General features: G+C 45.6%; 1 protein-coding gene and 1 long non-coding RNA gene across 5 annotated transcripts in view; both read left to right on the forward strand.

The window, feature by feature from the left end:
* The window catches only part of LOC121028124 (uncharacterized), an 11,040-nt gene extending 157 nt beyond the window's left edge, over nucleotides 1–10,883 (forward strand). Inside the window, exons 1-4 of the long non-coding RNA XR_005789085.1 lie at nucleotides 1–8; nucleotides 172–176; nucleotides 10,141–10,146; nucleotides 10,871–10,883. The exon at nucleotides 1–8 is cut by the window's left edge and continues 157 nt beyond it. This is a non-coding gene — a long non-coding RNA (uncharacterized LOC121028124). The remainder of the gene's footprint in view (nucleotides 9–171; nucleotides 177–10,140; nucleotides 10,147–10,870) is intronic.
* Nucleotides 10,884–16,989: 6,106 nt separating this feature from the next.
* GIMAP1 (GTPase, IMAP family member 1) lies at nucleotides 16,990–22,545 on the forward strand. Of its 4 annotated transcripts, none has more exons than XM_040471626.1 (4): nucleotides 16,990–17,175; nucleotides 17,354–17,401; nucleotides 19,976–20,024; nucleotides 21,270–22,545. In XM_040471626.1, exons 1-4 carry the CDS (start codon nucleotides 17,005–17,007, stop codon nucleotides 22,136–22,138), a joined length of 1,137 nt encoding a protein of 378 aa, XP_040327560.1. In that variant the 5' UTR covers nucleotides 16,990–17,004; the 3' UTR covers nucleotides 22,139–22,545. The 4 variants fall into 4 exon arrangements, with proteins under 4 accessions (XP_040327560.1, XP_040327561.1, XP_040327562.1 ...); XM_040471628.1 differs by having other exon boundaries at nucleotides 17,117–17,175; nucleotides 17,354–17,408; nucleotides 19,979–20,024; XM_040471627.1 differs by lacking the exon at nucleotides 17,354–17,401.
* The last annotated feature ends 4,213 nt before the right edge of the window (nucleotides 22,546–26,758 follow it).

Consider the following 26,758-nt stretch of genomic DNA (forward strand, 5'->3'; position numbering starts at 1 on the left):
ATCAGTCAGTAAAGGTTTAGAGGAAACAGGTTCTCTTCTCCATGGCTAATGAGAATAGAAAAACAGTCTAAAACCTACAGGGGAGAAATTAGCAATATCATACAAATCACATATACATTTATTCTTGGATTGTGAGTCCCAATTTTAGCATTTATGCCTGTAGTGGTCAAGGGCAGGTCACCCCTAAACATGCAACTTTGGCATACTATTTCATATAAAAGTACCTTAAGACACAGCCTGTGTGGGAAGATTACTAAGACCCTCTTCTGTCCCCCTGAAAGCAAGAAACAAACCTCCCATGTAAAAGGTCCCCTTGCTGTCCAGGAGGTAAAGAGACACTCTCATGACAAGGGATGGGAGATTTAGAGCCAAGAAGACTGTATAAACAGCCCACTACTTTCTACTAATTTACTACCCCAGCCCAAAGTCTCTTTAGAATTCCTCCCTAACAGATGCTCCCAAAGTTAAGTTTTCCTTGTTTTGTCAATCCCTCACAGATCCATCGTCTCTTTGCCTAAAAAGTATAAAAACTGCCTGCCTTGGTCATTTCTCTTGGTCTTAGTTTCATTACTGAGCATCTGTGCACTGCTTGTTTTTTTTCTCTTATTTATCTGCCTGAAGTGAATGTAATTCTTTGTGCAGCTGGAAGACCTTGAAGGGTAGAGGAAGAAGTTCCCCTTCCTTATATCCCAGAGCTATACTGACAAAAACACAGGAAAAGATTACGCATATGTTTATTCTCTGCGTCACTATTTGTAATAATTAAAGACCAAAAATCTACAAAATGCCCACTGGTAGGGGTCTGATTGAATAAACCAAGGTACATACACACAGCGATGTACTATCCAACTGTAGAAAGGAATAAGAAATACCTCTCTATGCTGGGATGGAGACATGTCCAGGATATTTCATTAAGCAAAAAAAAAGGCAAAGTGAAGAAAATAATATTTAGTTTACTGTCATTTCTCTAATGGGGAGGAACATGAACTGTAGGTACAAAATACAACATATATTTCATGCACATGAAAAAGCGATGGCAGATCATCTGAACCGTCACCAAAGAAGTTACTGACAGAGGGATGGGAGGAATAAGGCGGGGGACAAGGTAGAAGCTGGAAACTACTTTGAATATACTTCGATTTCATAGATTTGTCTTCAAAGCATGTACTTCCTTCCTTTTGAGAGTTCGAATTACAGCTCTTTTCCTTTACGAAAGACCTACATGTGTACCTGCTGTTGCTGGCTGGCATAAATTCAAAGAGGATTTTTCATTTGTGCAAAAAAAAAAGCTAAACACGAATACAGCGTTCCGCATTTGTTTTACAGCCAGTTGAGCTAATGGAGAGGCCGAGTGGGCCCTTGTCCACGCCAGCTGCCAATCACCTTCCCCGGGAACCTCACACCGGGGTTCACCATCCAGCCACCAGAGCTGTGAGCCAGATGAGCACGTGGGCTTTCTCTCAATTGAATTTGTGCATCTGTTAACAAGTTGTGTCTAAAAGTATCACAAACACATAAGGGAGGTTATTTGGGGGAGATCTGGAAATGCGCACCCTTTTTCCATGTACATTAATGGTAGTTGCTTCTCTCCTTTATGTCATTTTGTTTCATAAAAGATTTCATAGGAACGTTCTGCTTGTGGATAGTGAGGAACATGTGTAAATAGCTTACATAATTATAAACAAAAACTATATTTTCAGATAACTAGTAAAAATCAAAAGCAAATGAAATACATAGTTCTTGGTGTAATACACAAACCACACAAAGAATTGGTCCAAGAAACTTGAAAATAAAGTTGCTTCATTGGCTATTGTCCTAATGGGATATAGTGTAAGGCCAAATAGGGGGGAAAAAAGGTCAAGAAAATCTTAAATTGCTTTCAGGAATCCTGACCTATTCTTAGCTTTTTGTGCACGTGTGTAGTTTTGAAGCCCAAGGACAAGCCCAGTGGCAATGAACACCCTTAGCGCCCATACTGTGCCCTTCAAATGCCATTTCCCACCAAAAACATTAGGACTCTTAGGAGAAGGTACCGATTCCATTTCTGGGCCAAGAAATGTGCAAGTGGATCCTAGACTATCCTAGTCACACTAAAAAGTGAGGATGCTATCAAAAACTACTCAGACCGTGGGATGCCTGGCTAGCTCTGTCAATACAGACAGAATGCATCTCTTGATCCCACGTTCATGAGTTCTAGCCCCACATTGGGTGCAGAGATCACTTTCAAAAAAAAATGTTTGGATCTTACCGAAAGGACTACAGAACCAACTTGAAGAGGCTGACTGGACAGAGATGAGGTAATTTGAGTATCAATGAGAATAATTATTTCAATGGATTAAAATTCATCAAATATGTTGAAGTTCATGAATTCGTAACAATACCATCATCGCGAAAGAAGTGAAGTGTTCTCTTTGGGGTATGCTAGGAAATGATGTCATCAGTCTGAACATGGACAAAAAAGAATCAAGCATTCCTTTTGTCTTATTAACTACAACTTATGGAAATGAAAGTATGACTCAGGGGAACTTTCTCTTTAAAGGATTATGCCATCCAATAAATGAAGAAAGAATGATAGAATTATAATATTATAATTTGTGACCGTTAACGAAAGAAAGTTACTCTAAGCTATCATTACTGTCTGCTACATTCCAGAACGAGACAGAAGAATATATAAGGTGCCTTCTGATGGACGTCCACAACTGCACCTATGAAATATTGCCACCCAAATAACAAGGCAAGCCTTAATCTGATCAAGCCTCTCCTTAAACTTAAATTTATACAAAACACTGAAACTAGAAGAACATGTCATATGACGTCTTGAGGATTTCATGAGCAAAATGTACACTGTCCAATTCTCTTGGAAAAAGGACCAACCATTTCTTAACCAAAAACATTTTACAAAAAGAAACAGGAAGGTGAAAACTTATTTATCAAATTAAATTTAAGAGATATGAAAGAATCAAAATTTATGAACCGTATTTGGAGCTGATTTCAATTTTAAATTCTAGGAGACGATCTGGGAATTGGAATACACCTGGTAATTTTTTAAAAATTCTAATTGCTTTCTGAACTCTGATTATGGTATATTTTAATGACCTTTATCTTCCAGGCATACATATGTAAGTAATTACTGATGAAGTGATAAAATTTTTAGTATTCTAGTAATTTAATACTTTTTAGTATTCTAATGTTTAAGGTGTATGTATGTATGTATGTATGTATGTATTTAATCTCTACACCCAGCATGAGGCTCAAACTCACAACCCTGAGATCAAGAGTCCCATGCTCTTCCCACTGAGCCACATAGGCTCCCCCACTCTGCTTTTGAAATGAGGGGATTGATGTGGCTCAGAAATGCTGAGAAAGTTGCCCAAGGTCACTGCATTAATGGGCTTTGGGCAGAGAATGGATCCAATGCAAAGTATGTCTGACCCTACACTCATGCATAACCCTTGCACGCTCTGGTCTCTTCTTGGTTCCTTCTCAGGTCCTTGATTCTACATTTCTGTTTACATTGGATCAGAAATAGATCATGGGGGCCAGGGGAGGTAGATCACTCTCTGTCCAGAAACACGAACTGGTAGCAACCCTGGAAATAGGGAAGGCAACCAAAGGGCTTCACACACAATGTTTTCTATAGAATAGCTCATTCTCTCCCCCATGGCACCCCTTCCTTACCTCCTCTGTTACACTGTAGATCACACCATTTCTCTGTTACATGTTGGAAAGGACACAGCCAGCTGAATTCTAGGCTTCCTGTGCCATTTGTGACCTGGGTATCCCAGGGAATTTAATAAAACCACACGCACACCATCTCGGATTCAGATTTTCTTTCAGGAAAAAAGAGGGATTGGGACAGACTGCTCTCTAAATTGCCTTCCAGGTCTAAAGACCTGCCTTGAGGACACTAGTTTCCCAGTAAGGGAAATGGATGGGGTGTCAGGCAGCACTCACTCTGTCATGACAACAACTGATGCAAGATATGCTGTTTAGCAAGTTTGTCCTGCTAAATAGGAGATGTGTGGACATGGGGCAATCAATCTCCTTACTCCCACTCTTCCTTCCCCGGGACCCCGTTGCAGCGTCCTGTACTTGGTCCGCTCTCAGACCAGAACCCACACCCATGCACACCCCTATGTCCTGCTGCCCCTCACGGTTCCATTGCTCTGAGGCCAGGCTCACCTTCTTTTGAAGGAGCTGAGCTCCCCATTGTTCTCCAAAGAATCTGTTTGAGCTGCTGCTTTTGCTTTCACTGTGAGGAAAAAGTTTTTGCACCCTTTAAACCTCTCGGGCAGCAAGCTCAGATTGGGTGGAACTAGTGAAGGAAGTATTTGGCTTTAAAGAGACAGAAATATTGCCCTATCATTGGAGGAGTGCTTTAGTTTTACCAAGGTGTAAGCTTTTTCTCCATGTTCCTGCTGTCACACCAAATTTTCCAAACCTATATTTGTTGTTTGGAGTTATACTGGTGGATCCCAAAGGCCCTTATTACATGACACAAATCATGCACACAGAGCCAGGCATGGTGTTGGATCATCTTCCCTGCATGGCATGGGAGACTCTGGGGTGATTCTAGGAAGAAGAAACTCAAATGCGTGGCTAGATGTGTCCAATTTTAGAGCCTGGGATACTTCCCAGTGATTGTATCATATGGGTTTTCATGATAGTCTTTCATGAAGATCTCAAGTTATTCATTAAAAATTTACCAGCCTTCAGGTACAAAGCCAAGAGTCTAAACCATTGGGGCCAAGAGAAAAAAAGGAAGATGTGGCCTGGAAAAAGTCTTCCAATGACCATACACCTTCTCTAGTTTTCTTCATACGGTTCTTTCAAGCCCCAAAATATGCATGACCTGACAACAAACGATGCACCCAGGGAGGAGATCAAACTTTCCCCTACAACCTTTCTACTTTCCTCTACCCCAGACCCAGGCACAGGTAGATTTTCCCAGATTTAGCCAGTGCATCCATTCCAACCTGCTCTGGAAACTTTGAGATGATAGGCAGATGGTCAAACCTCTCATGGTTGACCAGCTATTCCAATTGTCTCTTGCATCATCATAAAATTATAAGGTTTTTGATTATATATTTTTGTTCACTACATTGAGGCATGGGTTTAGTTGATGCTCACACTTGAAGGTGGGTACTAAGAGAACTAAATGTGGCAGGAAGTAGTGGACAATGGGGTGGCAACCCATGGAGGGAAGCAGCTAGATTCGGAAATTATTGTATTAATACTATATTATTGGTCCATATCGTTAGACCAGTTATTGGTGCTAATGACTTGGAGTGCCCCAGGTAACTGTTTTCCAACTTGCAATAAAGACACAGACGGGGACCAGCTATGTAATTTGCAAAGTCTGGCACAAAAGGAATATGCCAGACCCTTTGTCAAAAACAAAAAAAATTAAGAATTTCAAGATGACATCAATAGAATAGTAAATCCTTCTAAGTACAGGGCCCTGTGCAACGGCACAGGTCACATACCCATGAACTTGATCTTGATGAGGCTGCATACATAAAAGTCTAGAGGAGAGCTAGAATCGTATTTCCTGCTCAAAATATCTCTACCATTTCCTAGTTTCATTTCAAGCTACATATTCCTTGAGTGAAACTTGTCCTTGGATGTTTTCATGGTCAGCTAATTGCTTCTCCAGGTATTATGCTCAGGTACGCTGTTAAGTTCCCTAGAGGGAACAGGAGACTAGTTGACACAGAATCCATGGATGTCACAAGAAATCAGATGCGGGTCTCAAATGGTAACAGCCTTGTGATCCTTGGTCAAAAAGGAGCATGTGGCCCCCATCAGTCCCATCCTGAGCCCTAAGTTAGGAGTGATCTCCTTCTAGCAGATTCTGCATAGAAGCAGTATAGCCCCATACCTGTATTGTTCACTTAGCCACGCTCCTGATCATTGAGGGCTTCCTTCCACTTGCACCTATGCTGTGAGCCACAGGCCTCTCCACCGCTTGTCTCCACCTGCAATCCCTGAAACAGAACTTTCCACCCAGGATCTTGCTCCTTCCACATAGTCAGAAGCAGAGAGATAAATGTGGACATAGCCACAGCTTCCTTTTTTATGTTTTCCTTTGATTCTTTCCATTTCACACACACACAGAAATGTGGATATAATGAATTTTCAAAAGGTGTGGGGTCATTAAGAGACATTCTTTGAATTGTATAGGAGTCTTCTTGTGGGGCTCAGGGTGTTTTCTACTGCTCAGATCTAGATAATCTCAAAGCTCAACTTATTAAAATAGTGCAGAAATAATAACAGTAGTTTAAAAGAATTGTTCCCCCATTGTCCTGTTTCTTCTACATATCGTCTTTGTAACCTTGGTGGATCCGTTTCCTATTGCCTCCATAACAAATTCCCAAATAATTGATAGCTTAAAACAATATAAACTTCATCTTCTGCAGTTATGGAGGACAAGAGCATGGAATTAGTCTTATAGAGATAAAATCAAGATCTTGCAGAGCTGGTTCTTTCTGGAGGCTCCAGGAGAGAATCCATCCCTTGCCTCTTACATCTTCTAGAAGCTGCCAGCTGTCCTGGGCTTGTGACCACATCACACCAATCTCTGCTGCCTTCATCACATTGCCTTCTAGCCTCTCCTTAGAAGGACCTTTCTGATTACATCTGGGGCCCATCCAGATAATCTGGAATAATCTCCCCATCTCAAAGTCACTAACTTAATCACACCTGCAAAGATGCTTATGGAATAAGGTAACATTCACAGGCTCTGAGGATTAGAGTGTGGCCATCTTTTGGGGGCCACCATTCAGCTTGCCATTTTTGGGTGACTTAACTTCTCTGCAACTCACTTCCCTAATCTTTAAAATGGAATACTTTCTTCAGACGGTCATTGTGAAACCAGATAAATTTGTACACATGAAGTGGTACTCAAACCATAGTGATCAATAGGTATTAGTTAGAAGTAGTAATAGAACCCTCTATGCTAGTCTCATAGATTACCCATCTAAGGCTCAGCTACACATCAGAGATGCTGTCTTAATCAGCTTGCATAACCATAATACTACAGCCTGGGAGCAGGAACAACAGGAATTCATTTCTCACAGTTCTGGAGACTGGGCAGCCCAAGTCCAATGTGCCAGCCAACTTGTTTCCCTGGGGAAGGCTCACTTCCTGATTTGCAGATGGCGCCGTCTCACCATGTCCATACATGATGGAGTGAGGAAGCAACTCTCTGCTATCTCTTCTTACAAGGGCACAAATCCCGTCAAGAGGACCCCAGATTCATGAACTCATGAAAACCCACTTACCTTATCCCCAAATACCATCATGTTGGGGGTTAGGGATTCTGGAGCCTTCCCTCTTGGTGCCAAATAAAACTAGTCACTTCTACTTTGTAACAATCTCTTTTAAGTGGATATCACTCAAGGTTTCCTGGTTTCTCCCCACTCACTCCACCCCCAAAGGGCCCTGCATGAAAAGGAAGACTCAGCACCTCCACAGCCTGTCTACCAGGAGAAGGGATCCGGATTATCTATACCCCTGCACTCACATGGCTTCAATGAAATTGTCTTCTGGCTCCACGGATGTGCAAGAAGAGCTGCCTCTTGCAGGCTCATGGCAGCCGTGTCACAAAAGAGATATAGGTGTTAGGTGTGACAGTGCACTTAGGGCTGAATCCCTCAGAGGAAACATTGACCAAACCCTCATGAAATAAGGACCATGCCCCCCAAAGAGCCTTTTACTGACTTCCATGATGTTATATTCGGTTATGAACCACAACCATTCAGTCCTTTTCTCAAACAGGTCTCTGCTTCCTCCTAAGGCTTCTCCGAAGATCTACCAAAAGTGACCACTCAGAATTTGTGTCTTCACCAGAGGGTCACAGTCTTGGAGCTTCAGGGAAAAACTGTAGGACGTGCTCTGAACTACTGTTGCCTCAAAGAGACTCTTCAGAGCAGGTTTCCAAGATGGCAGCACTGACTCAATGCTCAGACTGTGCCAGTGAGCAAAGCCAGGACTACTGGCACTCTCAGTCTGGAAGCATATGTGCCTCATGAAATCAGACGACTGACTCAAGATCCAGCAGAGTGAGAAGTAATGACATAGGACTGATTCAGTGGAGTCAAGATGTGCCATTGTGGTTATTTGTTTGGGATATTGATGGCATTCTGTTTGATGTTCTACTTGTATGGCTATGTGTGGAAACCTTATTTCTTTCTCCTTAAACAAATTAGTAGACTGTGTATTTGTAAACCCACAACAACCATCTTTAAACATTACCTCATCTTCACCTACCGTCAAAATTCAGAAACAAATGCTTCTACTGAATTTCATTCAATTTCATCATGATATAACCATTTGCTTGGGTTTAATAAAAATCTGTCCTCTTGTTTACAAAGATACCATTGGAAAAATCGATTCTGCAGCAAAGCCATATGTACAGGGTGATATATGAGAGTGACGGTTGTTTAATCAAAGACCATCAGACCACTGCTAAGGAGCAATTATTGGTGTTACATGTGGAGCTAATGTCTCCAAAACCTTCATAAGAAAACTAATATGATGTCTGGCTTCCAGGATCCCAATCTCTGGGAGTAAGAAAGTCCACTCCCAGGTGGTCCCGAAACCCAGGCAAATTTTGGAGACCTCGGGAATAGGGAAATTCACTGAGATTTATGGGTACAGCATGCAAAGTTTACTGGAGCAAGTGTTTGGGCCTTGGTTTTCTACTCCTAGGATAGAAGAATGGCAGGGGCTTTGAAACGTCTGATTCAAAACTCATTTTGAAAATTTCCAAAAGAAGTTTATCCTTTGGAACTGATAGTTGCTTAATATGATTAGGCTCTAGATTTCCCGAGCAAACTCAAGGAGACTTTTCCAGTTAATTAAGATTCTTCCTGCATCTGTATAAATAATCAGGCCATGCATAGTAAAAACAATCTTCTAGGATCAACAATACTTATTGGAGACTGTTTATGATCACAAAGTAGAGAACGCTATGAAAATGATCCAAAACTTAGAAATAGGCAAGAGAGATTACTGGAGTGTTCTATATTTCTGTGTGGTGCTGTGGTTGATGATCAGCTGTGATATTTTACAACACTTTAAGGACACAGAGAATTTTTGCACATCTCTGCCTTGGAGACACTCAGTGAATTTTCTGTCTGGTGGAATATAGAACTCAAAAATTCCATATTACTACTCTCTTGAACACATCAACCCTTGATTTCAAATGAACTTTGTGTTTCTGTTTGTTTGTGTTTTTTGTTTTATTCTTTTCTTATTTGTTTGTTTTTAACTAGGTTTCACACCCAGCATGGAGCCCAAACTTAAGACCCTAAGGTCAAGACCTGAGCTGAGGTCAAGAGTCAGACACTTAATTGATTGAGCCACCCAAAGGAACTTTGACCAATTATAGAATCAAACTGGTGCTCTAGTTAAGCCATGAGTTGAGCAAAATCGTTGATGTGTTTATACTTGCCCAGGAGTCATGAGTTTGCTTTTTTTGAAAACTGCAGATAAGAAAGAGAGGCAGAAATAGCATGATCCAAGCCTTGGAGGTGGAAATAACACTGGACACAGGCAGAGAACAGCTAACAATTTGGAGTGCAGGAATCATTACCAGCCTTTACTGAGGGCCTACCATGTCCCAGGCACTGACGTCTATATCATTATCACCTTCGTTCCTTACAAAAGTGTAAAACGGATATTAATGGGAACAATGATATCTAGAAGAATCTCATTCTTGAAAGACAGTTGAGACTGATTATAATGACTGTTGAATACCAGGCCAAGGAATGTGGATTCTAAGCCCTAGGCAGTAGAAGATTTCCAAGAAGCAGAGACCTAAGAAAACTATCCCAATGGGCTTAACCTGGTAACTGCAACGAGGACTGGAGAGGAAGAGATCAGGGGTACTGTACCCTCACACTGCACACACTGTCCCTCTCTTACCATCCATCCTAGGTTGAATTGTGTCCTCCTAAAGCAGTCCTAACTCCTGGTACCTGAGAATGTGACCTACTTTGGAGCACAGTCTCTGTGATGTCATGTCATGAAGTTAAGGTTGAGCCCTACTCCGATGCCTGGAATCGTTTCATTCACAGTGAGGGAAGTTTACACACAGATACACACAGAGAACACCATGTGACAAAAGAGGCAGAGATTGGAGTGAAGCACCTAGAAGGCAAAGAACAAAGCAGGCCATCCAGCACCAGAAGCTAAGACGCAGCAAAGAAGGATCCTTCCCCAGAGACTTCATGGAAATCATGGCCCTGGGAACGTCTCGGTTTGGCACTTGTAGCCTGTGCCAGTGAGACAGTAGCCATAACAATGAGACAGTAAGTTTCTGCTCTTTAAGCAACAGTTTGTGGTCATTTGTTACAGCAGCTCCTGGGGGAACTAATATAGATTTTAAGGACAAGAAGTAGGGTCCTGCTCTGGTAATTACCAGTCGTTTTGAAATTGAGTAATGCATGGAGGCTCAAAGAATTCTGAGGAACGTGATAAAAAGAAAGGCCTAAGAGGATGTCGGTGGTAAGATGAACATCAAGGTCACTTTCTGGTGAGGTCCCTGAGAGAGGTGGGGACCATGCTGCTGGACATGGGAGGGACGATGGAACTTGCTATAAAATGGCAGGGGGCAGGGAGGCGGGCTAAACTGAGGTGGGCTGCTGGGTGGAGAGTAGACCATGTAAGTGATGAACTTGAATATTTAGCTGAGGAGAATTCCGAGAACAGTGTGGAAGGTGCGGCCTGGTTTCTCCTTGCTGCTTCTAATGAAATGCGTGAGGAGAGAGAGTGGTAGCCTGTCTCCAGCCAAGGAGCACCAAGATGGCCAGCTGCCAGCAGAGCCCAGGAAGAAGCAAGCAAGGTCCTCCCCTGAAGGCTTCAGAGAGCACACGCCTCTGCTGGCATCTTGACTTTGGACTCCAGGAGCTACCACACAATCCATGTCTCAGCTGTTTCAACTGGAGTTTGGACGACCTGTCATGCAGTGCTAGGCATCCAGTATGTCCCCTCCACCTTGCCCCTGCCTGCTTTCTTGTCCCATCCTCTGAGAAACCCAAAGGTCTCCCCTTCTGTGGCACGGTGTGAACAGGGCAAATCTTCTAGACTACGTTCTTCCTCATTCCCGCCACATTTCTGGCCCAGATAGACCCTGGGTCTCCCTGATGAGAGAGAGCTTGGGGCTTTCTCAGAATTTACATTTCAGTCCTCTAAAGAATTCTCTTTTAGGAAACAATTATACAACACCAAAACAAAAACTAACAACTGTTTCTTTTAAAGAGACACACAGGAATTTAAGACCTGGGAGTGCGGTTAAGGCCTCCTGAACTCTGAAGGCAAACAGGCAGACTGTCAGGGCGCCATGAGCTGGGGGTCAGAGGTGAAAGCAGGCCCCAGTCCCAGCAGCAACAATCAATCCCTCACTCTTACAGAATACCAACACCGCACAAAAGGACTATTTTCTCTTAATCAGCAAAAATGTCTCCTTAATATATGAAAATCAGCCAGTGGAAAAGTGTGTGGGCCTGATTCTGCCACGATCAAGATCTATGGCTTGGAGAAAACCCAAACACAAACAGACCCCAAAAAACCACAGTCCCCATGTGCCCCAGTATCTTTACGGATAAGAAGTCCTAGATTGTCTCAATTCAATGCCTCCTACAGAACAGCATCATGGGAGACTATCTGGGCCTCTCCCAATGAGGACGAATCCCAAGACACTCCCCCCCGCATGATTCATGAGCCTGGGCCCACTTACCCACAAAACTTCTCAGGTGTTGGTTGGCTGTAGGTATAAATCTCCAGGTGGAACAAGGGCCTATTGTCCCCAAAGGGAGACCTTGAGGAGGGCCCAGTCCCAGGACTCCTGGCTGTGGGACCCAGGTATGAATATGAGTATGTGCCTTCTTTCCCCAGGGCTTTGATGTCCCAGGGGCCATCAGAGTAATGGACACTTACAGATGGTTATGGACATCACCTTTATTTACCAGCCAGCACCAACAGCCATGAACACAAATAGCAAAGGCACAGGCATGTTTTTCCCCGAGTTCTCTGCTACTCTCCACACATACAGCATCCTTCCTCACTCATCTGCCTAGACTTTCCAGACCCAACTTCCAAGCCCCACAGCCTTTGCTTGGATGGCCCCTGGATTCTTAGCCATTCCTCGGTACCAGTGGTGGAAGAGGCGGCTTGGGAGAATGGGGGTCAGGGAAAGAACTCACAGGCTGCCAGGACCAGCTGACAGCATTCAGTGATCTGCCCTCTCTGGGACTGACAAAAAGTTGGCACGGTTTCTGCTGTTACCTTCATTTCTTTCTTTTGGTTTCAACTTGACATTTTTTATTGCTTCACTCTCATCTTTGTGGAGTGTCTCTAGTGCTTTATTACAATTGATAAACACAGTAAGTAAATCTTTAACGAGGGATAAAGGAAAGACTGTTATATTTATGGCACCAGATCACAGCACAGTTTTTTCTGTTATTGTTTCCCACAGTCCCTTGCATTTTCAAGAAATGGGCAACAGTGATTTCTCGTAAATTCATTCATGCACAGAAAACCATACATCTTATTTCAGCCCCAGCAATTTCCTGCCTCACCTCTCCCGAGTCTGTCTTCCTCATCAGGCCACAAAGGCAAGGTCACAGGTTCGTGTCTTCCCATTTGTGGCTGCTCTTGTGCTCAAAAGGGACTGGGGCAGGAAGGCGGGGCCAAGGAGGAACCCCACCATGGAGGTCTCACTGGCCTCTGCACAGGATACTTTTTCCATCTCTCCCCAGGCTGGTGCTGGCCTGAGGATGAGGTGGACGTCTTCCTGGGAATCTCCCACCAGGGCCCGTTCAAAGCAAGCACAGCAGCTAGATCTTTTGACCCTGACGTGGGCTGAACAAGTCAGTTCTGCTCTTTATTAGAACAGGTGCACTCGGATGTTGCTACCTTCCAAAATTTTGACCAATTTTTCCACTGGTTGTTTGTTCACTGAATGATTGATTGATTGATTAAAGTTTATTTATTAATTTTGAGAGAGAGAGAGAGAGAGAGAGTGAGGAGGGGAGGGACAGATAAAGAGGGAGAGAGAGGATCCCAAGCACACTCCTTGCCAGCACAGAGCCCGACGCAGGGCTTGAATTCACAAACAGTGAGATCATGACCTGAACTGAAACAAGGAGTCAGATGCTCAAGCAAATAGCCCCTCACGTCCCCCCAAGTTTTAAAAATTTTTCACTCAAAACATACATAGCTAACAAACAGCCAAGCAGCTTTATTATTTTTCACTATTATTTATTTATCCGGAAGATATAGAACGTGAAAGTTGCACTGAAATGACTCATGTCCAAGCTGTTAAAGAATATAAACGACTCTTTGGAAATATAGGGAGAGGCCAGCGTCTCTCTCACCCTCTCCAAGTTCACCATATCTGCAGTTAGTAGGACAGCAGGACTCCGTATAAAAACGGCTGTTGGTAAGACGGTGGTAACTGCTGCCTGGCTCCCTTTTGACGCTGTTTCGTTTAACTATAATAAGACACCACAAGGAAAAGACAAAACGAGGCAAACTCCAGACAGCCAGCAGGAAGGAAGAAGGGGAGGGTTGGCAATGTGGCCAGAGTTTGACCCAAAACTAGGACAGGCTTCCATATGCCCTGGAGGAAACTTACAGACCTAGTACTGGTGGGACAGCCATAAGTGGTGCAACGTATATATTTTTTAAAATATATTAAAGTCTCTTAAAGTTGTTCCAAGATCATTCAGCAAACGAAGAAAGACTATTTCAAAAAAACAAAAGGTCTACTAATGGTAGTAAGAACAGTGAGTCTGTGACACTTACCATAAGCTGCTTCTTCCCTTCCAACACACACTCAGCTCCTCTGGAAGGAAACTGCATTTTGGGAGGTGTGGCCAAGAAGCTGGAGCTCCCTGTCCCCTCAACCTTCCAGCAATGGATGGTATCTCGGAGGAATCAGCTGGTGGTCAGTAGGTTTAACCACTGGGTATAGTGCGGACAGGCACAGTGGTTAGGGAAAGACACACAGAGTGGGGCTAAGACAACTGTCACCTCCCGGGACTGTGCAGGCCCAGGCTGCACCCTCTGAGGAGAGACACCAGAGGTTTCACCCTGCAGGGGAAGCAGACTTCACCAGGAAAGTCCAGCCAAACACACAAACCCCGTGCACAAAGTTGCAGTGACCAGAGCAGATATCCTTGTCTTATCTCTGATCACAGGGGCAAAACTCTCAGCCTTTCATCAAGTATGGTACCAGTGGTGGGAGTTTTCACACTGATTTCCTTCAGTTCTTCCAACATGCTTAGAATTGCTCTTTGGAAGCCCTGTCTTTGAATCCAATATCCAGGGCCTCTGCCAGGCAATTCCTGTGGCCTGAGTTTTTCCCCTATATGGGTCACACCTTCCTGTTTAGTTGTACATCTTACAGTTCTTGTTAAAACTGAGTATTTTAGGGAACATGGTGTAGTGAATCTGGATACTATTCCCTTTCTGCCTTTCTAGGCCTTGATTTGCTGTTGTCTGTGTGTCCATAAGAATACAGAAATTGCTTTTTTAAACAACAAAATAGAAATTCTGCAGCAGAAATGTATGACTGAAATGAAAATTTTACTAGTGGAGCTCAACGATAGATTTCAATGGCTAGAACAAAGATTCAGTAAATTTGAAGATGTAAAAATTATAAAAACACATGTACTTCACAATTGAGCCCCAAAACACAGGAAGCAAAAAATAACGGGCGTCAAGGAGAAATAGACAATTCAACAACAAGCTGTAGACTTCAATGTCCACATTGACCAATGCGTAGTACAGCTAATCAAAAGGTCAAAACAGAAACAGAAGATGTGACCCACAGATAAACCAAATAGACCTAACACTAGAGCACTTTACCCAACGAAGTAGATTATGCATTCTGTTCAGGTACACAGAGAACGTTCTCCTAAATATGACCAATAGGCCATAAAATGGGCCTCAATAAATCTAAGAGACTTGAAATCCTAGAGTATAACAGGGGGTAAGATCCTTTACATCAGTCTTGACAATAATTTTTGGATTTGACCACAAAAGCAAAGGCAGCGACAGATAAAATGAACAAGTGAGATTACATCCAACTAATACGCTTCTGCCTGGCAAAGGAAACCATCAACAATACAAAAAGGCAGCCCGCTGAATGGGAGAAAGTATTTGCAAATCATATATTTGATAAAGGGTTAACACCCAAAATACATAAAAAACTCATAAAATTAATAGCAAAACCCGAGCAATTTATTTAAAAAGGACAGAGGAACCAAACAGGCATTTTCCCAAAGAGGACATCCAGGTGGCACATAGGTGCATGGAGATGTGCTCAGTATCACCATCATCAGGGGAAACGCAAATCAAAACAACAATGAGGTATCGCCTCACACCTGTTAGAATGACTATCATCAAGAAGACAAAAGGTAACAAGTGTTAGGGAGGATGTAGAGAAAAGGGAAGCCTTGTGCTCTGTGCATGGGACGCAAATTGGTGCAGCCACTGTGGAAAATAATATGGACAGCCCTCCAAAAATTATGGGTAGCATTACATTTGATCCGGCAATCCCACTTCTGGGTATTTATCCAAAAGAAATGCAAGCAAGATCTCAAAGAAAGATCTGCACTCACAAGCTCCCTACAGCATTGCTCACAATACCCAAGATGTGGAAGCAACCTAAGGGTCCATCTATGGGTGTATATATATATATATATATATATATATATATATATATATATATATTTCTGTGAAAAGAAAGAGGAACATCTTGTCATTTGCAACAACAGGGTCGAACTTGAGGGCATTATCATAAGCGAAACATGTCGAACAGAGAAAAACAAATACTGTATGATATCACTTTTATGTGGAATTTTAAAAAGCCAAACTGATAGAAATGGAGAGTAGAATGGTGGTGACCAGGGGCTGGGGGATGGGGGGATGGGGAGACATTGGTCCAAGAGTACAAAGTTCCAGTTATAAGATGAATAGGTTGTGGGGATCTAATGTGCAGCCCAGTGATTATGGCTCATACCACTGTATCATACCTTAACAGTTACAAGAGAGTAGATGATCTTAAATGTTCCCACTCAAACGAGTAATGGTAAATATGTGATGTGATGCAGGTGTTAGCTAATAATACTGTGGTGGCAATTATTTTGCAATATAGAAGTGTATCAAATCAACACACTGCACCCTTTAAAATTACAGTGTTACATTTCAATTATATCTCAATAAAGCTGGATAGGGTGTGGGGGGATAAGGTGGAGGGCCATGGGTGACGTATCTTCACTAGAGAGAATGAACTGGCAAGACTGGCTAAAAATCAGGCCCCAGAGCATTAGCTTCAGATTAAGTGAAAGCCCTCACTACACACGGGGAGAGTTGACTCCAGAAACTGTAAGTGAGTTAGGCAACATCGCAGAGTTGATTCCAGAACAAACCAGGTCCGGGGCACATAGCACCATACGCTGTTGTAGCCTTCTCTCCACACAAAGTCTGGCTATTTTACTCACGGTATTTTCCTCTCTCATGACCTCCTGACAGGAGAAACAGACACTTGGGTCAGAGATACCAACTTGAGGCCAGACTAAGTCTCCTATGAAAATTCCATCCTCTTTCTGCTGTCTGATCTTTAATAGCTGAAAAGACCTCTTTTTCTTTAGGAATGAGGAGATGGCAGAGAGGACCACATTGGTGGCCTTGTCCACACTGATGTCCAGTCAAGGATTCCTCCCTGATTCCTGGGGAAGGAGACTCTCAAGAGGCCGTTTTCTAGGAAAACACCCAAAAAGCAAACGGCAACTGGAGATAAGATTAGCAGAGGCCAAAACTGAGAACAGGCCTCAGAAATCTAAACTGCCCTTCACTGAGGTACAGCCCCTCCCGGGAACAAGATGTGGTGCCACGGCAACCTTAGGAAAGGATCAGCACAGTCCCAAGCAGCATAGGTGGGTTGTGCAATGGAAACAACACAAAGGCACCACTTGCTGGCCCACCTGGCCCATGTCCTGTCCCTTTAAATCAGCACCACTGGGCCCTCCCTCCCTGGGCTCTGAGACTTCCTCCCTGCTCTGTGCTGGCAGGAACAGCCTCTGTACTCACAACCCAAGGCACAGCACCAGGTCCAGGGTTTCTGCAGCCAACAGCAGGGCCTGTCACCACTTCTGCTGGAAGGTGAGCACACACGGGGAGGAAGGGAGCCACCTGGGGCAGAGGGGAGTGGAGGAAGTGGGGGGTTACGTGGGCTCTAAGGAATTCAGGGCCTGGTTGCAGCTCACTGAGTGGGCGCCTGCATTCTACTACCTCCCAGGAAGGGGAGCGGGATCTAGAAAGAATAACTTCACCCTTGCAGGCTTTTCAGGGAGCTCTGAGTTTCAGAACAAGCAAGGGAAGAAGAAAGATAAGCATCTTCTCCAGCCGTGGAGTGCGCACACTTTTACCTGGGACTACATACTTCGTCCTGCCATGCTCCTCGCCTGGTCAGAAAGGTGTTTGCTAGAAGCACTGCCAGGGCTGAGCATGCTGGAGAAGGCTGCAGACACTCCCTCTGAGGGCATGTGCAGCCAAGGAGAGAGACATTTCTGAGGACAAACAAGTGAGTCTAACCTCAGAACACATCACAGAGTGGAAATCGTGTCTGTGAGCCAAACCCCACTCACACCCTCCACCTCCTCAGCCCTGTGCACCCCCAGCGACTTGCAGGAGCCAGCAACAGTTATGAACATGGTCTTCAGACCTCTGCAGTACACGTGTTTGTGTGTCCTTGCACATCCCTTCCCCCGCCCAAGCTGCCCAGGGCTCTGTGGGCTGGAGCCCTCTTCATTCCCACACACTGGCTATAAATGAAGGGCTTGGACAGGATGAATGGCTCAGAAACTCAGAGCTGGGACCCAATGCATTAGAATCACTCAGGGGGTTGGGGAGGGTGCCTCGGTGGCTTGTTCCATTAAGCTTTGAGCCCTGGGATGGATTCTGTGCTGTCAGTTCAATGCCTGGAGCCTGCTTGGGATTCTTCGTCTCCCTCTCTCTCTCTCTGACCCTCCCCTGCTCATGCTCTGTCTCACCGTCTCTCAAAAAAATAAGTAAACAGTAAAATAAATTTTTTTATAAAAAAAATCCCTCAGGAGGAGGGGTGAGAGATACCGTTTTTTTAACGTTTATTTATGTATTATTTATTTATTTGTTTGTTTGTTTATTTTTGAGACAGACATGTGACCAGGAGGGGCACACATGAAGAAGAAGGAGAGAGAATCCGAAGCAGGCTCTGTGCTATCAGCGCAGAGCCTGATGAGGGGCTCAAACCCACAAACCATGAGATCATGAGCTGAACCAAAATTAAGAGTCAAACACTTAACAGACTGAGCCACAAAGGCACCCACTTTTTTCTTATTAAAGTACACATCTATGAAACATAATGTCAAACATATATTTTAAAGACTCCCATAGATACTTCCAAAAGACAGCAGGTTCAGGAAGCTGGGGAATACATAATATCCAATCGCTTTTAAGATGCTAGGAGTCTCCATGTTCTACATCAGTCAGTGACTCCAAGCCTCTAAACCCCAGATGTCAGCTCTCAGAAACTCTGGAAGAATTTTTCAAATCCCATCCCAAACCATCGAAAACCTTTGGGAAGTCCCATAGGGACCAGGAGTCCGGTGGATTTGCTAGAGCACACTTGGTCAGTTCCATCATCGATAAGGACGTCTTGCTTTAGCTAAAGTCTTGTTCTTTGCACTGAATCTTCCGACTGTTTCTTCAGTTCTGCTGTGCAGTCAGTTATGGGAGTTTGCTAATTTTTACACACAAGATCACTACTCACCTGAGGCCTGTGGAATCAACTTTACCAAGGGCTTTGGGGAGCCGAAAGGGGCATTACGCAGAAGACAAACCTGTCATCTAACGGGTCAGAGACAAGTTATCAATCAACCCTTCCCTTTGCTTGTCCTTGTGTGTTGCCCATGGGACACAGCAATAGCCAGGTGTCGCCATGAAGAGGTAGATTTGAAATGGATGGTGGAGCACAGACAAGACTCAGACAGAAACGTGGGAGAGAAGGAGTGGTCATGGGGGTGAGCGCACAGGTGGGCTGGAAAGGCCCTGAAACCTGTCCTCTGCGGAGCAGCTGACCCAGAATGGGAGTGAGTGGGACACAGGGCTGGCGAAGCAGACAGAGCAGAGCTGCGCCCTTGTGACCAGGTCCTCGTGAGATCATGCAGACTCCATCACTGAGTGGCTAGCTGTAGTAAATCTTGCCGGACTTGGGGTCATCGCTTAGTTTGAGAGGCCTCAGATTCGGGGCAGGAACACCAGGAGCCGGAAGGGAGTGTCCCATCTCTCCAGCACACAGGTCATATTTACACAAATGACACAAGCCAAATTCTTTGGTCTTCGGAGAGCAGATCACAGGTTCTTCACATCAGCATGGGAGATAGGTATCTTTCCTAATTTTCAAAAGCAAACTGCAAACTCTCTTCTTGTCCTCCGCACCCCCCCTCCCCGGCCCATCCCCGGCCAACTGCCCTAAGGTGGTTCCTATGTCACTGAGCAGAATTTCTGATTCTCACGGTTTTCCAAAGTCTCCCCTGGCTGTGGAATCTTCTGGCAAAACTTTGTGCCTACAGTTAATGACACTGACATAAATTACATGGGAAATTCTCAGCTAAGGCTCACTCACTGACACAGAGGACGGGTTAGCACCACCACTCTGTCATTTGCATTCAGGGTCCCTGAAAGGACCAACGAGGCTCACCAAAGGATCGCACGGTTTGGTTCAAATACCAACCGGGTCCTTCCAGGGTTCTTCCCCAAATTCTGATGTTCAGAGGAGGGCAGGAAGCATGACCTTTCATTGGGATGTCACCAGCTCTTTGGACCTTGCCTGAGCCACCTTAGGCAGTTAAACCTATTCGATAAACGAATGAATGATTGAAGGAATGAAGGAACTAACAGGTTGTGTTTGGAACTCTTTCAGGTGGGCATGGGAGGACGCAAGATGGCCAGGGATGAAGAAAATGCCTACGGTAAGAACTGATCTCAGTGTGTAGTTGCCCCTAGGCGTCAGCTCTGGGTCCCAAGGCCATGGGCTAACTCAAGACTGAACAGAGACATTGGGGCACCTGGGTGGCTCAGTCGGTTGAGCGTCTGACTCCAGCTCAGGTCATGATCTCACAGCTCGTGAGTTCGAGCCCCACGTTGGGCTCTGTGCTGACATCTCAGAGCCTGGAGCCTGTGTCAGATTTGTCTCCTTCTCTCTCTGTCCGAACCCACTCGCATTCTTCTCTGTCTCTCTCAAAAATAAATAAACATTAAAAAAAAAAAAAAAAAGACTGAACAGAGACAATCCTAGACATGTCCCCATGCTGGGGTGAAACAGCTAGAGCCCCAGCTTTGCATTTTTGCTGGACCTCTGCCCTTGCCCTACTGTAGGATATTAAGTGCCTTGACTACCCTGTGCCTTGGGTCCCAAAGTGTACAAGGAGGATAATACATCTACTCTGATCCCCACAGAAGATGTGGAGGTTTGAGATCATGGACTAGAGGGAACACGGTTTACCAGGTAGACTGTATACGTGAACAAGGATGGAGGGGTTACCTGTGTCTTACTGGAAGCAGGTTTACTAGAGAGAAGAGGGAGGAGGAGGGGAAGTGGAGGAAGGGAAGAAGCAAAGAGATCCTGTCACCTAATACTCTGAGCAACCCTGGGAGACACAACTCTCTGTCACCCCTCCCATTATGCAGAAGACGTTGAACGCTTAGACTAAACTTGCCCAAGGTTCCACAGCTGGCACATGCGGGGCTGTGATTCCAACCCGGGGTTGTCTGGGACTCCAGACAGCCCTTCACTCCCAGGCCTTCTGTGCCCTCCCACATCTCCTCGCTGGGATGGCCCCTGGGAGAAGTCTGGCAGAGGCCTGGGAAGTCGTCAAGCACAGAGCAGCTCTGCAAGGTGCGGACGACCAGAGGTAATGTCAGCTGAAGTCATGGCCTGCGACCGTGGAGGGGGACCCTCCAGAGCAGTGTGCACCCGGTGCCAGAGCATGGACTGGGGGGCAGGTGCACACACTGGAGCCAAAGATGGAAGAAAGGTGTTTAAAGATGCCCCGGAGTCGCACAAGCTCTAACCAGAGCGCCTGGGAAAGGCCTGGTTGGACAAGCAGAAGCGGGAGGCGTCGGTGCCCTCCTCCGTTCAGGAAGCAGCCCGGAGCCCAGGTGGAGCGGGATGCGCGCTCTCAGGCCGGCGGCCCACGTCTACTCTGTCCTCACAGGTTCCCAGGACCCGGACGACCAGCAGCCCCTCGCGCAGGAGCGCAGGCTCAGGCTCATCCTGGCCGGCAGGACCGGAGTGGGCAAGAGCGCCACGGGCAACAGCATCCTGGGCCACAGGCTCTTCCCGTCCAGGCTCGCGGCCACCCCGGTGACCAGAAGCTGCGCCCTGGGGAGCAGGAGCTGGGCCGGGTGGCGCGTGGAGATCACCGACACCCCTGACCTCTTCACCGCCCAAGGCCGGCACGCGGACCCGGACTGCACCGAGCGGGCCAGCTGCTACCTGCTCTCGGCGCCCGGGCCGCACGCGCTGCTGCTGGTCACGCAGCTGGGCCGCTTCACCGCCCAGGACGAGGAGGCGGCGCGCGGCGTCCGCGAGCTGTTCGGCGCCGGCGTCCTGGCGCGCGCCGTGCTCGTCTTTACGCGCCGGGAGGACCTGGAGGGGGGCTCGCTGCACGACTACGTGCGCGCCACCGACAACCGCGCGCTGCGGGCTCTGGTGGCCGAGTGCGGCGGCCGCGTGTGCGCCCTGGACAACCGGGCGGCGGGCGCCGAGCGCGATGCGCAGGTGGGCGAGCTGCTGGCGCTGGTGGAGCGGCTGGCGCTGGAGCACAACGGCGCGCCCTTCACCGACGACGTGTACGGCCTGGCGTGGGCCCGGCGCCACGCACGTCCCGAGGACACGCTCCGCCTGGTGGCCGCGCGGCTGGCGGCCCGTGGTCTGGGGCGGGGGTGGAGGCGGGAGTGGGGGCGGGGGCGGCGCTGGCTGGAGGTGGCGAGGCGGAGGTGGCCGCTGGCGCTCCTGCTACTGGGGGGCACACTGTTATTTGTCCTGCTGCTTCTCCAGCGGGGGGCTCCAGGCCCAGATTGAAGGCCCTGCCCTTCCAAATGCGCGGAGCCTGGAGGGTAAAGGGGCTGGGTCAAGGCGCTGAGGGGAACTTAAACCCAATTTCAAAGGAAACCTGGAGTTTCAGACTGGAAGTCTTAATGACTCAGGACGCCTTGGACACTGTATCGACTTTGCAAAGGCTCAAGTTCACTTTTAGCATTCAGTCACTTTTGACTATATGTACACTATTCTAATAAATGTGGTTAACTTTCAAATGTCCTTAATTCATTTTAGTAGTTTGGATGTATTTTTCCTTCTTGAAAAAATAGTGCATTGACTGGTAGTGTTTTATATAGAGTGGATTCATGGCAAAGGGAAACAAACATTTTTGTGTGTGTGTGAGCATTTATCAAAACGTAGACACTGTCTTAGTCCGCTTGAGTTGCTATTAAAAAAAAAAAAAAACGGGAAAGCTCTCAGTTTTTCCCCATTAAGGATGATATTAGCTGTGGGCTTTTCATAAATGGCCTTTATGGTGTTTAAGTATGTTCCTTCTATCCCAACTTTCTCCAGGGTATTTTTTAAGAAAGGATGCTGAATTTTGTCAAATGGTTTTTCTGCATTGATTGACAGGATCACATGGTTCTTTTCTTTTATTAATGTGATGTAGCACACTGATTGATTTGCATATGTTGCACCAGCCCTGCGGCCCAGAAATGAATCCCACTTGAAAATGGTAAATAACTCTTCTTATATGCTGTTGAATTTGACTTGCTAGTATCTTACTGAGAATTTTTGCATCCATATTCATCAGGGATATTGGCCTGTAGGTCTCTTTTTTTTGTTGGGTATCTGTCTGGTTTAGGAATCAAAGTAATGCTTGCTTCATAGGATGAGTCTACAAGTTTTCCTTCCCCTTCTATTTTTTGTAACAGCTTGAGAAGGATAGGTATTATCTCTGCTTAAATGTCTGGTAGAATTCCCCAGGGAAACCATGTGGTACAGGACTCCTATTTGTTGGGAGAGTTTTGATAACTGATCAAATTTTTTATTTCTTCCTGTTTGAGTTTTGGAAGTGTGTAGGTGCTTAGGAATTTGCCCATTTCTTCCAGGTTGTCCAATTTGTTGGCATATAATTTTTCATGGTATTCCCTGAGAATTGCTTGTATTTCTGAGGGATTGAGATCAGGATCACGACAGGGATGTCCACTCTCACCGCTGTGTTTACCATGGTGTTGGAAGGTCTAGCATCAGCAATCAGGGCGGCGAGCGCCAAGCGCAATGCGCAGGTGGGCGAGCTGCTGGCGCTGGTGGAGCGGCTGGCACTGGAGTACGACGGCGCGCCCTTCACCGACGACGACGTGTACGGCCTGGCGTGGGCCCGGCGCCACGCGCGTCCCGAGGACACGCTCCGCCTGGTGGCCGCGCGGCTGGTGGCCCTCGGCCTGGAGCGGGGGTGGAGGCGGGAGTCGGGGCGGGGGCGGCGCTGGCTGGAGGCCGCGCGAGGGAGGTGGCAGCTGGTGCTTCTGCTGCTGGGGGGCGTGCTGCTGCTGGGCCTGGTGTTCCCGCGTGGGCCCCTGGCCTTGCCTGAGGGCCGTCCTGAGTGACCCTGTTAGAAGGACTTTGACCCATCAACTGAAGATCACGTTGCCCTGCTGGTTTGTGCGTCTCTAGGGCCCACAAGCTCTTCCTTCATTCCTCCTATTCAGAGCCCTGCCTTGGGCCAACTCCTACAATACCTTCCCAGAGGTCAAGGGCTTCCCTGAGCTCTCTCTCCCTTGAGTGAAGCCGAACAACCAGCGTTTCTTTGGTCTGTTTTCCGCCGATCAGACTGCCTCTCCCGTCGTTGAACTGTCTCCGCTCCTGTCTTTGCCTTCCTGTCCTGGACTCCCCTCAGGTTAGGGTGAAAGCCAACAATGATCAGAGCCTCCGGCCATACTCGTTTATTTGAGTTATCTGAATTGAATAAATAAACGCACTAAATCACATTGTGTTTTCTTTAAATATAATTTATTGTCAAATTGGCTTCTATTCAACACCCAGTGCTCATCCCAACAAGTGCCCTCCTCAATGCCCATCCTTCAGCTGGTAGATGATTTTTCTGCTTTATCTGCCCATTGAATAGACACTATGTCATTCTTAGCCCAGTCTGCAAAAACCAGATACCTCATGCTTGCGCGTGCACACACACACACACACACACACACACACACACACTCAAGCACCTAATCATAAGAACAGAATACACTGGAATAGAACTGTCCATCTGTACCAGCAAGGGAATTTGTCCCTGGGCATGGCCATTCCCACCCCTCTGCAGCTTGCAAGCAGACGTTCTACAAGTCCCAGGAGAATAAGACTAGAGACTCCATTCCCTAGGGGCCATTGAGACCCTGAAGAAAGTCCACTTCCAAAGAGGAGTTTTTTTGACTGGCTCACACACTCACAGGGCGAGGATACACTTTTCAACTCAGGGATAAATAAACAACATTTAAGAGGTTTGGAAATTTTTCTTTTATTTCAATCTCAAAAAAAGTCCGGGTGGGTAGGGAGACAAACAGATTTGTGGGCCAACTAGTGAGATGATGTGAGGTGCAGAATCATCTCCTTCTGTCCCATGCATCTCTGGAAGGGTCATCTCTCCGGTCCAGGTCAAATGAGCCAGGTTAGCCTCTATTGTCCATCCTAACTGTGCCTCCTTAGCTCTCTACCCACACTTGCTTTGTCTCCAACATCTCTACCCTCACACACAAAGTCAAGCCCCTCTCTGATACTACGGTGCAATTCCATATCTCTTCCCTCCAGTATCCTCTGCCAGATTGTCCTCACAGCCAGGGATTCTCAGGTTGCTGATGACCTCAGATTTCTAATGAAATGCATAAAAAGGGGAAATTGTCTGCAACAGCTGAGCACACATCGCAAAGAAAGGCCCACCAGCCTGCATACAAGCCATGCAGACATGAACGGGGACACAGATGCCACACGCTAAGACCTGAAATTCCCTCAACTGCAAAAGTTATTCTGGCTTAAGGGGTTGTGTATGGTTCTAGCAGAAGCCCTGATAAGGAATCTTGATTTGGGTCTTGTTCACTTCTCAAACAGAAAGAAAGAAAAAAAAATAAAACAAAACTCTGGCAGTGTCACTTTGCTGAGAAAGGGGATGGTCCCTGGCAAAAATAAATGTGAGAAAAGAATAACAAGGTGTCCAGCGTGAACAATGGAAACTTTTAACTCATGACCCAAATAGTGAGAAATATTGGCTTCTTGCTCTTTAGTTGGGGAGGTTGAGAGCCCAGGGAACTCCCAAGGAGCAGTGTTTGAGCTGATGGTAATATGGGAAGGAACATTCCGGGGGTCCTAGAGGGCCAGCATGTCCCACTAAGGCTGCGATCCAGGACATATTGAGAAGAGAGTGTGTTTGTGGGCAGTGTGTTAGAAGCTATCTATACATGTAGGATATATGTGAAAGTATAGAGCATGCCAGGAAAAACTGTCTGAAACAGGGTGCCTGGGGCACTCAGTTGGTTAAGTGTCCAACTCTTGATTTCAGCTCAGGTGATGATCTCACTCACGGTTCATGAGATGGAGACCCACGTTGGGCTCTGTGCTGACAGAGCAGAGCCTGCTTGGAATTCTCTCTCCCTCTCTTTCTGCCCCTTCCCCCTCTCAAAATAAATAAACTTAAAAGAAAACCTATAAAACTCTGAAAACACAGTGTAAATCTTTACAACCGTAAGTTAGGCAATAGTTTCTAATATATGACACCAAAATCAGAAGCAACCAAAGAAAATAGATGTACTGGATTTTGTCAAAATTTAAAATTTTTGCATACCATGGAACACCATCAAAAATGAAAAGACGACCCACAGAATGGGAGAAAATATTTGCGAATTACATATCTGACAAAGATCTAGTACCAGACTATATAAAGAACTCTTACAACTCCACAATAAAAAGACAAATCACTCAGTTTTTAAATAGATTTAAAAAAATGGATTAGACATTTCTCCAAAGAAGATACACAAATAATCAACAAACACACGAAAAGATGCTCAACATCATTAGTCACTAGGGAAATGCAAATCACAGAATGAGAAACCACTTCACATTCATGGAGTGGTTATAATTTTAAAAAAAGAAAAAGAAAAACTAACAAACACTAGTGAGGATGTAGAGAGATTGAACCTTTATACATTGCTGCTCAGGGTGTAAAATGGTGCTGCCACTGTGGAAGATAGTCTGGCAATTCCTCAAAAAGCTAATCATAGAGTTGTCATGTGACTCAGTAATTCCATTCCTAGGTATATACCCAAGAGAACTGAAAACATGTTCACACAAAAACTTGTACATGGATGTTCATAGCATTATTTATTATAGCCAAAAAAGTGGAAGCAACCCAAATGTATATAAACTGATAAATGGATAAACAAAATATGATATATCTAGACAATAGAATATCATTTAGCCATAAAAAGAAATGGAGTACTGATCCATGTTACAACCTTAATGAACCTTAAAAGCATTATGCTAAGTGAAAGAAGCCAGACACCAAAAAATCACATAAAGGTATGGTTCCATTTATATGGAATGTCCAGAAACTTGAGTGGGCTCATGAGAGCATCCTTAAGAGGGTTTTAACTTTAGTTCTTTGTACTCTGTTAA

This window comes from Herpailurus yagouaroundi, unplaced genomic scaffold (genome assembly GCF_014898765.1).
Source record: "Herpailurus yagouaroundi ecotype Mexico unplaced genomic scaffold, PumYag 100, whole genome shotgun sequence".
Taxonomy (NCBI): Eukaryota; Metazoa; Chordata; class Mammalia; order Carnivora; family Felidae; genus Herpailurus; species Herpailurus yagouaroundi.

What these genes read in the sequence shown, in the direction of transcription:
- GIMAP1 (XM_040471626.1), top strand. Translation starts at nt 17,005, where the DNA reads ATGTCCTGTCCCTTTAAATCAGCACCACTGGGCCCTCCCTCCCTGGGC. An exon ending in GTCACCACTTCTGCTGGAAG is followed by an intron (nt 17,176 to 17,353) that starts GTGAGCACACAC and finishes TCACCCTTGCAG; the next exon opens with GCTTTTCAGGGAGCTCTGAG. An exon ending in GGATGAAGAAAATGCCTACG is followed by an intron (nt 20,025 to 21,269) that starts GTAAGAACTGAT and finishes CTGTCCTCACAG; the next exon opens with GTTCCCAGGACCCGGACGAC.